Genomic DNA, 13,149 nt, shown 5'->3' with positions numbered 1-13,149 from the left:
AGAAGAATCTCTGCTCAGACGTATTATTTTCTTTATTGATCATACTTTTGATTCCATGTCTAATAAATGTATCTCTACGGGTCCGAAATTCATGTAACTTTTGACGTTAAATTACCAAAGGTTATGGTTTCTGAGATATCCATAGTAAACGTTTACATATATTCATTATATAAAATTGTACATATATTATATCATATATATTGAAATGTATAACATCAGCATATATTAACTTATATTAACACGCTTACAACATGCACGCTATACAACATATATATCTACTATATACACTTATACATACAAATGTGTGTGGTATTTATATTTATAAAACATGTATTTACTTGGTTTGCACTTATGTAACATGTATAAAGAATAAAACATATCTGGGGACAATAACAATAACTCTGAGATTCACATGAATCAGAGTGAGACCTCGAGTTTGTGATTTCTTCTTTTCGTGCTTCCTCCGGAGCAGCAGGGGGCGCTGGCGTCGTCAGCTGAACCCAGGAAGTAGCAGGGGACACGGCGATGTAAACAAGTTTCTGTGGATCCAACCTGGACCGAAGCAGAAGATGGAGCCGTTCAGCAGAAGAACCGTGGACCGGATTCACTCCGCGGTGCTTTGTTCACTCTGTTTCGTGTCGCTGTCCGGTCAGGGAAACCTGTGTTAAAACCAGCTGCTAACGGCTACCTAGCAACCAGTTAGCATCCAGCCACTGCACGTTGGTTTTATTTGGTACACTAGCCGCTAACGGTTCGCTGGTATGCTGGTAAACTGGTGGTTAACGGACAGTTGGTAACCAGTTAGCAACCAGTTAGCATCCTGTTACTGCCTTTTAGTTAAACCAGCTGCTAACAGCGAGCCAACCACCAGTTCGCCTCCAGCCAGTGCCCTCATCTTCTTAGCTGTCATACAAGCCGCTGACTGCTGCCTAGCAACCAGTCAGCATCACTGCCATGCAGTTTAAGGACTGTCTGCAACATTAGATGTTTACTTTTGATCTTTATTCTCTGTTTTCTTCTGTTTATTATCATTTACACCTGAACTGTAATGTGATCAAACTTTGATTGTAATCTGATTACCCGAACACACGTTAACGCCATGTGTCTTTTCTGTCTCTCAGGTCCTGCTGGCGATTGTGGTCTTGTCCTGGTCTTACGTCATCTACGCCAGCAGGATAGCAGCTCATTGGCTGCTGGAGAAGCGGACCACCGTCCTCCGGCAGGACTGATGGTGCACCGGACCTTCGCCACGTCTACTTGGAAAGACATTGACACTCAGGGGATTTGGGTGATGAGGATCAACCCTGAATATCTCACACAAGTTGCAGGAAACGGCAAGAGACAGAGACGAAGACAAAGACGTCAACTTAGAAAGACCAGGAGATTCCAGAGCTTTTGGCAATAAGGGCCGACGCCGGTGTGGACGAGCTGTAAACAAAAACACTGATATTTCCACTGCAGACGTCACGTCCTGCCTCCTGCGGCTCTGCCCAGGCTCCACCCCTCTCCTGACGAGTGACCCGGACCATCTCCCGCGGCTTCTTCACATGAGAAACACAAACTCCAGAAAATGTCCTGACACTATTTTACAGAGTTCGTGTCTGAAAACAGCTTATGTTGTAAATTTCATTCTATTTCACCCACTTTTAAAACGTATTTTTATCTTTTAAAATGTATTTAAAGATGATTTGTTGTCAGTTTTTCAACGTTTTCACAGATTTCTCAGAGAATGTTTCACGGATCTTGATGACAATAATCAGACACGTTTAGAGAACTGATATTTACGCTCTATTTATAGCTTGATTGAATTGATTGACTGTTTTTGGAGGAATGAGCTCGACTGAATGTTTTGTCTCATTTGCAGCTCATCAGATTTTTGTGAAGCACTTTGACCTGCACTGACCTCACGCTGACACCATGCACCTTTACAAGCTAATCGTCCATGCTAAGCTAACCATCCCCTATTTGTATCTTCAACCTGAAAGTCCTGCTCCTGACGAGAGACAGACATGTTTCCTGTTCTTAAAATAAATAGAATTTTATAAAACAGAAGTTGAATTTCGTGCTATTTTATATTATGTCCTATGTTTGTTCATAATTCTGATTCATACTTAACATTAGATTTTTTTTATCGGTTAAAAAAGCTTCAGTTTCATCCAGTGTAATATAAACCAGTGTTTCCAGTCATGAGGAGTGGTGACATCAGAAACACATCAGCTCATTGTAACTATGTGTGCAGGTGTTTGTCTGATGTATTCGTTAATTAAAAGCTCGGACACACACACACTTGTTTTATAACAATGTGTTTGATGTGTGTGTCCTCAGATATGTAAATGCTCGCTGCGGAACGGACGATGAGAGAGTGGGCGAGTGCACTAAAGCTTGAATGTGAGAGGTGAGAGAGAGAGAGGAGAGGCTCTTGAATTGAGTACTCATTCTATTACCACAAACACTTCAAACACACACACTCCCTGTCGCCTGTAATTAAAAGTATGGTTATCGTTGCTCCCTCTGCTCGTCCTCTGTCTGCTTGTGCTGTGCTCGGGCCCGGGGACATTTTTGTCAGGGTGGGGTATTCAGATAGAAACAGACTGGTAAAGAGGTTTTGCGAAAACGATTAATAAAAACAATCTTCTATAATAGTTATATTTTGAGTAATGGAGATATTTAATGGTGATCACATGTTTTAGAAACAGGCTCCAGACGGTTTGAAGTCTCAGATTTTAAGCTGTGGTTAAATATCAAGAGGTTTCTGGTCTACGCCTGTTTGGTGGTGACAGGATTTTTATCCCCCCTAGAATGAACCCTCGAAGATCCAACGTCAGTGGTACCAACTTGTTGACCCACATTTCTGTTGCCCTCTGCAGCTGTGGTCGTATTAGAACCTCTCGTGCAGATGGGCCCACATAACACACACTGCAGTTCTTTGTTAATCACATAAATACGTAAAATCACAGCAGCTTGGTTTGTCAAACACTTTTAATTTCATCATCTTGTTAATTAGTAAAGATTTACGTTAAGTGTTTCAGTTTTGTATTCCCCCTAAACTATCTCTCAGGTCTCGTCCTCTTGTCCATCTGTTGTCATGTCGGCCATCTTGGCTGCTAACAGATACCCCACCCCCCACCCCACCCCATCTCTGTCTTTTCACTTCATACATCTGCTCAACAATGCGACATGAATATTTATACAACACGTCAGCGCAGATGCTCATGCAACCAGTTTTCTGATGATTCTCCAGGAGACAATTTTAAATTGTATCATATTTGATCCATTGATGATAATAATGAATCAAAACTCCCAGAAAAATAAAAACATTGAGATGAATGTAAGATATTTTATCAATTGAAATGCTCCATCGCTTCAATTTAAATTCATTTCATTCCTTTTTTGTGCCGAAAAAATCGAATGAAATTTCAATATCATTAAAAGTCAAAGTTTGAAAGTTTAAAGAATCATTGAATGTACAGTTTGATCAGCAAAGCAAAATGGAACGTACGAACACACGACTCGTCTGCACTTTCAGCTTAACTCAACAAACTCATGATGAACTGAAGCGATCAGGCCGGATCCAAGAGCAAGTCGTCGTTCAGAAACCCCGGGATGGACGAATACAGCTCCCGCTCTTTCTCCATCCCGGTCTCCGTCTCCATGTTGACGTTTTTGGTCGTCTTGGCGTCCTGGCTGATGTCCTTGGAGACCAGAGACGTCTTCTTCCCTTCCAACCAGTACGTTACCATGTCACCTTTCCCCTGGGCGCGACAAGACAGACCCAGAGTGTTAACGGGCAGCTGCCAGCGTCCGAACCGTGGTGGAGGAGGGAGGGGCCTAATGACTCACCTTGACCTGCAACATTCCTCTGCACTGCAGCACGTAGCCGCCGATCTCCTCCAGCAGGTAAAATGCACTGGAGCTGCACTGGATCTTTAGGGCTGCGAAGACAGAGACAGTTTCTAACTATTAATTCATATTGACCTTTTCAGTGCTGTTTGTGTGTTTGTCAGCAGGATTACACAAGAACTATGGAACAGAGAACTTGGGTGTTGGAGTTTTCAAACTAAAGTGACGTCAGCAGCGTTTACACAAGTTTCTGATTCAGAGGCTGAAAAACTCTGTGGTCCTTCTGGTCGAACTGCAGGACGGCGTTTTATGTTAAATGCTCGTCATATATTCGACACATATCACAGATACAGTAAAGGTAAATGAAGTTTGAAACATCGACAGTAAAGACGTTACCCAGACTGGTGGACTCCATCCTCGACGCTGTGTTGACTGTGTCGCCGAACAGACAGTAACGAGGCATCTTCGTCCCTACAACCCCCGCAACCAGCGGGCCTAAAGAGCGGGAGACAGGCGTCATTGGTCGGGCAAAATAGTTTAAATACTTTATTTAGATTTTTTTTTTTTTTTCAACCCCCCCCTGCACGTACCGGAGTGAATCCCAGCTCGTATCTGCAGCTGCATGTTGGGTTTGTGAGGGATCCTGAATGTGCGACAGACGCCAACCAGGTCCAGAGCCATGCTGGCGATCCCCGAGGCGTGGAGGATCCCGTTCTCCAGCGGCACGCCGGACACCACCATGTCTAAGCAAACACACACATTTTTGTTCGGACGGGTTCAAGTTGGGTATCCACTCAACTAAGTATTAGCCTCATCTACCTCAATACAAACAGAACCAGTCACCTAACATTGGTGAGCCAATCAAAACTGTGACCATGAAAGTGTTTGTCTATCTTTGTGAGGACCAGTTTGAGTTTGACACCTCTGGTCCTCACTTGGGGACAAATCCTCAAAATGCAGTTTCATGTTCGGGTAAGGAGCCACAGGAGTGTTCACATAAAGAAATGGGTTTACGGTCGGGTGGTGTCACTCACAGGCGTCGCCGATGGTTTCCACCTTGTAGACGTCGTGGATGTCGATGATGTCGTCAAATGTTGTGTAGAGTTTGTTGAGGAAATCCACGACTTGGTAAGGAGTGCTGCTGCAGGAGAGCTGCGTGAAGCCCACGATATCACTGCACACACAAGAAGGGTTCACAGAGTCTTGACTTGGTCAAAGTACAAATACCACAGTGTAACCGTACCTCCACCAAGGCTACTGCCCTACTGTGAACGCAATAAGAAAGAGTCCTGTATTTTAAACATACTTAAAGTTTTACTGTGTAGGATTTAGCGCCATCTAGTGGTGCGGAACCTATGGTGGCCGTCAGGTAACATAAAAAGATGAAAGGTGTCTAGTATGTCCAACGAGACATTTTTTGTAACAGGATTCTAAATTATGTCTCGTTTGAAATTTGCAGATCCTGACGACTGTCTTCAAACTCTTATTTCCTTCTGTCTTTACCTGAAGAAGACGGTGGCGCTGACGTAACTCTGAGCCTGCAACGGTTTCCCCTGACGCAGATCATCAGCTACTTGCTTCGGAAGCATACCTGCAACAAAAAACACGAAAATACAACCTTCATTTAACCAGGAAATATTTTACAGGAGAGAATCTGGCCATATATATATATAAATAAGAAGAAAGTGTGACTATTACTACTGATTGATTCTTCATAAGCTTTTTGAGCAGGTTATCAAAACAAGACCTTTCTAATATATATAATGAAACGAGAAACCAAACGGTCGTACTGTACAGCAGCCGGTCGGTTTTCTGTTTCTCATGCATCAGGTCTTGAGTTCGCTCGGCCACCAGCACCTCCAGATGTTTACTGTATTTCTCCATCTGAAACAAGCCGAGTTTTACTTTCATATCAGAACCAGAACCAATGATCATTTTTTTATATTGTCCCATTCAGTCTAATACAGATCACATCCACAATCGATTATAACACATGTGATGTTACCAGGTTCATCATCATGTCCACTGGGCTGACTTTGACCGGGTTGATCCGGTGAACAAACTTCCTGATTTGTTCAAAGGTGGGTCGGTGGGCGGGGTTGTGAGAGCGGCATCGCCGGATCAGCTAAGAACACACAAGGGACAAAAGGCATCAAGATGAAGTTAATCAAGCTCTATCTGTACAACACCTTTCATATATGTTCATTATGTCAACATTAAAACTATTAGACAAATAGAAACATAAAAAGTAAAACACAATAAAACGGATAGCAGATGATTTAAGAATAAACCTTGGTACCTCCACGTAGTCAGCAGGACACGGGCAGGTGTTGTCGGCTTTACTGGTTATGAGTTCAGGTAGAGGAGGACACCAGGCACACTCCAGGTTGGACTCCTCCACCTGGAAAGTATTTCATTAATTTACATTTCCTTCATATTATTAATGTCTCTTTTCTGAATGAAGATAAAAAAAAGTGACTTACGGGGACGGGATCACTGCGAGTGGCGATCTCCAGCAGGATGATGGAATAACTGGGAAGAAATACAGATGATGCACAGTGTAATTTTTAACGTGTGTATTTGTATTTTATGTATCAGAGGAGAATTGTTATTTTTTTACTATATATTAATTATATAAATGTGATCTTTTTACATTTCAGGAGAGGTTAGGTTGTCCGTAGTCCTGTAAAGTGACAAAGAACAGAATAGGTGTGATACCTGAACACGTCTCCGGTCAGCGTCGGCTCCATGTTGGAGTTTTGAAACTCGGGCGGCATGTACACCTCCAGCAGTCTCTGGTGATAGGTGGAAAGAGGCTCCGCCCCATCATCCCTGCGATACATTCTCAGTCCGTAGTCTGGCAGGACGGACCACGTGTCAATCATAAAATATATCAGAACATAACGTCACAGTGACATTAACCTAGTTTTAATGTTTAGTAAACTATTATGTTTTACACTATAAGTACTTCTAAAGTAAATTTTGAATCTGAATTCCTACAATATATATATTTATATTTTAGTCATTTCTTATCTCAAATTATCAGACGCTTTTTGTCTTAAAAATAAAAATGTAAGTAAACTGTGTAGATTTAATTCATCCTCATATATACGACAGCATTCCTACCTGTTATTTTACAAACCCAGCGGTCGTCTAAGACACAGTTCAAAGACTTGAGGCGACCGTGGCAGATCTTGTGTTGGTGGAGATACGACATCCCTCTGGCGATGTCGTTGGCGAAAGAAAACCTGGCAGACAAACACAGTCGGATTGTACAGAACTTAAAAACTTCTTACACAGATCACCTGGTGTGGTTACGTATAAATTCTTTGATATTAGTGGAAATCCTCATTCTCTTATATCGTAAATTAAAGCCAGTTCGATAATATTGGCTAATAGGAGCCTTTCCCAGACATGTTGGTTTTATGTTAAAAAAGTCAGAGTGTCATCGAGTTTACCTGAAGCCCCAGTTGAGCGGGATCTCCTCGTTCAGGAGGACATCGTTAAGGCTTCCTTTGGGGCAGTATTCTGTCACTATGGCAACATTTGGAACCTCAATACACCCACCAGTGAACTTACAGAGGTTTGGATGATCCAGTTCCCTAAAGACGGAGAAAGACAGAACTAAAATACAAGACAGGGTCATTTTAAACAGGGACGTCTGACGAGTGTTTGCTTGTGTGTTACCTGACTTGTTTGACTTCCTGTCTGATGGTTTTGGACAGAGAGAAAGTCTTTGTCTGAATCCTCTTGATGGCCACTGTCCTGCCGTCACTGGAGGAGAAAATTTGCGTGAACATTTACAAATATGAATAAATATAAATACCATCCAGCTTTCTTTGTCATGCAAAGGTGTTGTAGACTTTTCCCTAATGACCTGCGGGTGTAAGATGCTATCATAGAGTATTAATAAAGATGGATGACATGACAGACTTTGATGATTCCTGATCTCTCTTTCCTGATACATAATTTCTCTGCTGATGACCCTGATGAATATAATAAATGAATGAAGTGGCGTACTATATCCCGGTGCAGGTGAACATTGTTTTTCGGGTCCCTGGTTGTCCCGTGCACGAGCTGAGAGCAGTTATACAGCTGGTGTTACTGTCGCTGTTCCCCTGCGGTACGCTCATGATACTGCCCATGGTCATACGAGCTTCATGATCTACAGAAAGAGAGGGGGGGGTTGTTGTTTCTCAGTTTCAAGCCGTTCTAACCGTTTTGACCTGGATCATTTCGGTACCTTGTTTTATTGTGGAGAAGTCGATGATCCAGCTCTCGTCCCACAGCAGCTTCTGTTTGTGGTACTTCAGCCACTGCACAAGACAGATGCTTTGACTGGTATTCATCGGCTGGTGTTGAGCATTTTGGTGCATTTGTTTAAGCACATCATGTTTACTGTGACGTGTGAATACGCACCACGGCGGTCAGTATGAGGCAGAGGCAGAGCAGGCTGAGTGGTAAGCTGATGGCCAGCTTGGTGGTGGGGGTCATGGGGCATTCGCCACAGTCAGCTGAACAGGTGGAACAAAGCTCCGCCTCCTCACAGACACCGTCACCACAAACTTTGAGCAGAGAAAAAACGAATGTCAACACTATGTTTAGAGGAGGGACACTATTGGAACCGTGTAAAAAGGGTAATATGACCCTTCGTGGTTGCTGAAATTCTGTTCCCTGTAAGATGGTAGTCTGGTGATGCTCAGGGTATTTCTCCCTATAGTCATGCAGGCAGATAGAGAAGGAACAAACAAACCAACAGCAGGCAACACGGTGCTCTTGGCCTCCAGAGCAACCTGCATCTGACCAACTCGAATGTGAGCGATGAGGGACGTCAAACCAGCATGGACCAAAACCACCTGCAAGACAAACCAATGGCCCTGTATTATACCTCTTCTACAAATTAGCTGTCTTTTCAAACCCGAATCATGTCCCTACTCTTGAAATATCATTCCCTGAAACCTTGATGTTAACATTAGGACAGTAAAGCACATGAGCATGTTTTACTCTAAAGTTATTGAATAATGTACCAAGCACCAATTTCTTTATTGCAGAGACTCAGCGGTTTATCGTAGAAACAGGTAGGAATAGTTTCAATCTGGACGTCCAACTCGTAGCAAGAAAGTGACGAAGTCTGCTTCCCAACTTGTTGAGCTTTTCCTCTAATGTTTTAAGACTTCTGGGAAGTTTTGTAGAGATTTTAAATTTTAAATACGATACAGATTAAATAAACTTACTTTAGCCGTCCAGTTGCTCTGCGTCAGCTTGCCGGACGTAGAGAGGGTGTGCGTGAAGATTTTTCCATCGTCAGGAATCCAGGGGCCACAGATGCTCTCGGATGTCTGCAAGTTCGTTTAGTTTATTAGTTTAATGTCTTTTCAAAATGTCATTTAGTCAAGGGTTAGGGTTCGGGTTGAAGGGTGAATACCTGCTGACATACAGAAGTTACTGCACTTGAGTTCAGGTCAAAGGTTCCGGTACTTTACCTCGTACATCTCAAGAGAAACAGGTCACGACTTGAAGATATGACAGCGCTAATATTTGTGGTATTTGCCTTTTACCGTTAGCAGACCCTGGGTGTTGAACTAAATTCAAACCAACTAGTTTCGAGGCTTGTTCATCAGCTGTAATTAGGAATACTTTTTACATTTTTATTGGAAACATCGCATGAGCTAAAAATGAAGAAAAGATACTGGTGTACCATGTGTCCCAGAGGACAGGAGTGGATGTTAGCGTGATGAATGCAGCAGTTTTCTCCATCTGCGTCTTTCCAGTTGGCCGGACAGTCGTGATGTTCACAGAAGCTCCGAGCTGCTTCGGCGTTTACGATGGAGCTAAACATATAAACACACCAGACCAGGATCAGAACCAGACCAGGATCAGAACCAGACCAGGATCAGAACCAGTCGAATCTACAGGTCCAGTCTTTCATCCACTTTAATTATTCATCAACAAGTGTAAACAGGCGCATTAACCTGTGTGTGAAGATGTGGTTTTCAACAGCCCAGTGGTAGAAAGAGTCCTGAGCCGTGACAGAGTACGTGACGCTGAACACCTCGCCGGTCTTCACCGTCTCAGGGGGACGGACGATCCAGGCCATCTCCAGACCTGAGTGAGAGACAGCGCACTGACCAATCCAGCCCAACTCATTTATGTGTGGTTTAAAAACAGGTATTTATCTCTAAAACCAGTATCATATGTATTTATTATCAAAATAAAGTGTTATCTGTTTTTCTTGCCAAAATACAGTATTGTATGTAATTGTTATTAAAACAGTATCCCAGTAGTGTACGTATTTGTCAATAAAATACAGTACAACTATTATATAATATATAGTGTGTACTCGTGTCACCTCCACAGTCGATCATGTTGTATTCGTTGGGTTTGTGGAGAGGCCAGCAGTCGTACTCGCTGTTGTCCAAGTCGTGCCAACAACATGTCGGAGCAATACAGCAAACACACACCTGGTGCCAACACAAAACAACACACGGGAGTCATCAGGAGGAAAATATCGTGTGTGTCATTTAAAACTGAATTTATTTGATGTGAGGTTTTTAAATCAGGTTTCTTGTTCTAGGACTCCACAAAAATATGAAAAGCAAATGTCTGGAATCTTTTTGATGAATAAAATAATCAAACGTGAAGACTTGAATGAAACCATCACTTTCCTCTTCACAGAACCTACTTCAGTTTAATTCTTTAAATTTATAATGTTTTTGTCATTTATTAACGATCAAGCAGAAACCACCGGAAAATCATTTTAGAGCCACAACTTCCAATTAAAATGCAGCATTTCAACCAGTGTTCCAGTTACATTTACTGATAACAACCTGAAATATGTTTAAATACCCTGAATTTAAACACAAAATAATAATCAATACATTTCATACAAAACTTAAAATCTGACATTTAACATCTCATTGATGAATTAAGAGTTAAAAGCACATGTTTGATTGATGTCTCACCCAGAGCAGAAACCAAACCGTTTTCTTCATGTTGCAGCTGAATGACGTCTCTGTGTCTCTCTCTGTCTCGAGTGGACAGACGAGTGTCGTGGACATGTGCAGCGTCCGAGCTGCTGAGTCCAGACTGAGTGATGAGCAGAGCTGCAGGAGACAAGGTGGTCGAGCGAGGTAGGAGAGAATAACCAGAAGGAGAGAGAGAGATGGCACCCTGCTGCTGAGCACCTTTAACATGGAGCTGATTGTAATGTTCACTGCTCTCTAGTGGTGGATGATGTTACTGCACTGACCCCTGGACTCATTTTACCACGAACCCTTTTTCAGAGACTGTCCTCTGCTAATACCATAACATTGAAATTGGCTGCAGTTCACCTAGAGGGCGCTCACAAGGTGGCCCTCGATGAAGTAAAGTCGACGGAGCTGAATGGCTATAATAATTATTTACGCCATTCATTTAAATAACGACAAATATAGTGATGATTATGAATCAGAACTGAAATGAAAAAATTGTCCCTTCGAGGGAGATTTAGCCCATATCTCGTTAGCATTCTGCTCATGCTAATGCGTGCTGATTGGTCAGTTAAAGATGTGCGACAGGCACATGTAAATCAGGCTAACATGGCAGCTGCTAACTTTATTCAACGCTCGCACACAGACGGGCTCTGGTGAAAACAAAATGGCAGATGTCGTAAAGTGTCATGTGCTGCGTGACAGTCACAGTTACAGAAAGGTATTAAACATTTAAAATGACAGAACAATATTTATTGGTTCTAACCCTTTTGAGGAAAACAAAAAAAACTGTCAGAAAAATGGGCCGAGACGTCATGATTGACAGCTGAGACTGACTCCTGATTGGTTGATCAGGACCTCAGCTCTTTGCTCTGTTTCAGTTTTGACTTATTTTGTTTGTTTGTTTCCTGAAGACATGATGTCATTACACAGAGAGAGAGAGAGAGAGAGAGAGAGAGAGAGGAATGGAGGGATAGATGGATAGATAGATAGATAGATAGATCGTTTATCTCTTGTTGGTTGTTTTTTTATTTACATGTTTATTTTCGAACTTGTTTACAGTCAGATACTGAAGAAGAAAAAACTAACGACTCTCCCCTTCCTCCCTCCCCCTCTGTATCTTTCTGTCTCTCTCTCTTTCTCTCTTCCACTCTCTCTCTCTCTCTCTCTCTGTGTCTCTCTCTTTTCGTCTCTCCTACAGGCACTCTCTCTCTCTCTCTTTCTCTCTCTTCCTCTCTCTCTCTCTCTTTCTCTCTTCCTCTCTCTCTCTCTCTCTCTCTCTCTGTGTCTCTCTCTCTTCGTCTCTCCTACAGGCACTCTCTCTCTCTCTCTCTTTCTCTCTCTTCCTCTCTCTCTCTCTCTCTCTCTCTCTCTTTCTCTCTCTTCCTCTCTCTCTCTCTCTCTGTCTCTCTCTCTCCGTCTCTCCTACAGGCACTCTCTCTCTCTCTCTCTCTTCCTCTCTCTCTCTCTCTCTCTCTCTCTCTCTCTCTCTCTCTCTCGACCGATCACGTCGTGCATGAGGACAATCCTCTGAGAACTCCCTCCATCTGAACGTTGGGTCGCGCGCTATCCTCTCGGGCACGAGCACGAGCACGCGGTTCGGTTTTGTTTATTTTCTTTGTTTTAAAGTTGCGTGTCTTTTAACGTCAGAACCCGCGAGCGAAGCTTCGTGTGTGACGTCATCTCTAACGGAATCGGGGAAGCTTAACCGCGCGTGACTCTTCATGTCGGATCTTTCCGGTGACCGGTAGTTCTCCTGTCCGGTACCGGGACCTGAAGAGCTGGTCTCTGATTGGCCCACCTCTCTTACCTGCGTGGGTCCCGGGTTAAAGCTGAAGATGATAACCCGGGTCAGCCTGGTTCTTCTGTCCTGGTTGTTAACATGGAGCAGAGCTCAGCTGCTGGATTCTAACAGGTCAGAAAAAAACTCTTTCTTCATCTATACAAATAAAGTTTTTATTATACAGTGCTTTATAAATAAAGTTTTTTAACAACAATGATTTCAGACATTTTAATTCTTTACAGATGTTTTTAAAAGTTTCAAATATAAATTTTCATCAATAACCTGCTTTAATTTGTAATATCAATGAGTAACCAATGTTAATTTTTAAATATGACACTACAGAGACCAGTACACTTACATATACATCTGTTGTGTTTTTATTCAAACTCATTGTGCAAAAAAATGTGTTCCTGACTGATCTGATCCTTTTTCTTTTCTCTTTGTTATGATGTAAATATTGCAAAGAGAAGTCAAGGTGTTGTTTAAACACATAAACTCAACACATGTTTACAGCGTCTATGTTTTTAACACTTGACGACTTCACAACTCTGGGAAATC

General features: G+C 42.5%; 2 protein-coding genes across 6 annotated transcripts in view; one reads left to right on the top strand and one right to left on the bottom strand.

The window, feature by feature from the left end:
• Positions 1–3,347: 3,347 nt before the first annotated feature.
• LOC117751838 (atrial natriuretic peptide receptor 1-like) lies at positions 3,348–11,473 on the bottom strand. The gene is made up of 23 exons (XM_034568823.1): positions 10,803–11,473; positions 10,190–10,301; positions 9,813–9,945; positions 9,539–9,671; positions 9,075–9,179; positions 8,594–8,696; positions 8,260–8,405; positions 8,084–8,156; positions 7,861–8,005; positions 7,528–7,614; positions 7,299–7,442; positions 6,967–7,088; positions 6,559–6,697; positions 6,324–6,372; positions 6,140–6,241; positions 5,846–5,965; positions 5,631–5,724; positions 5,344–5,431; positions 4,875–5,014; positions 4,431–4,583; positions 4,237–4,335; positions 3,841–3,932; positions 3,348–3,752 (listed from the first exon to the last, which is right to left on the bottom strand). The coding sequence occupies exons 1-23, from the start codon at positions 11,031–11,033 to the stop codon at positions 3,561–3,563; spliced, it is 2,802 nt and encodes a 933-aa protein (XP_034424714.1). The 5' UTR covers positions 11,034–11,473; the 3' UTR covers positions 3,348–3,560.
• A 1,047-nt stretch (positions 11,474–12,520) lies between these two features.
• LOC117751853 (nephronectin) overlaps positions 12,521–13,149 on the top strand; it is a 5,613-nt gene continuing 4,984 nt past the window's right edge. For 3 of the 5 annotated variants that reach the window (XR_004611925.1, XM_034568844.1, XM_034568843.1), the window contains exon 1: positions 12,521–12,723. Coding sequence is in view for 2 of the 5 variants with exons in the window: in XM_034568844.1 (XP_034424735.1) it covers positions 12,647–12,723 (77 nt within the window). In the remaining 3 variants the exon portion in view is untranslated. Of the gene's footprint in view, positions 12,724–12,817 lie in introns of those variants that run through there. The other 2 variants (XM_034568846.1, XM_034568847.1) reach the window with 1 other exon arrangement.

This window comes from Hippoglossus hippoglossus, chromosome 18 (genome assembly GCF_009819705.1).
Source record: "Hippoglossus hippoglossus isolate fHipHip1 chromosome 18, fHipHip1.pri, whole genome shotgun sequence".
Taxonomy (NCBI): domain Eukaryota; kingdom Metazoa; phylum Chordata; class Actinopteri; order Pleuronectiformes; family Pleuronectidae; genus Hippoglossus; species Hippoglossus hippoglossus.
The sequence above is the reverse complement of the archived record's forward strand: the minus strand, read 5'-3'. Positions and strand labels throughout refer to the sequence as shown.

What these genes read in the sequence shown, in the direction of transcription:
- LOC117751838 (XM_034568823.1), bottom strand. Translation starts at nt 11,033, where the DNA reads ATGTTAAAGGTGCTCAGCAGCAGGGTGCCATCTCTCTCTCTCCTTCTG. An exon ending in CCTGTCCTCTGGGACACATG is followed by an intron (nt 9,180 to 9,538) that starts GTACACCAGTAT and finishes ACGAACTTGCAG; the next exon opens with ACATCCGAGAGCATCTGTGG. An exon ending in GATGGAGTCCACCAGTCTGG is followed by an intron (nt 3,933 to 4,236) that starts GTAACGTCTTTA and finishes CTGTCTTCGCAG; the next exon opens with CCCTAAAGATCCAGTGCAGC.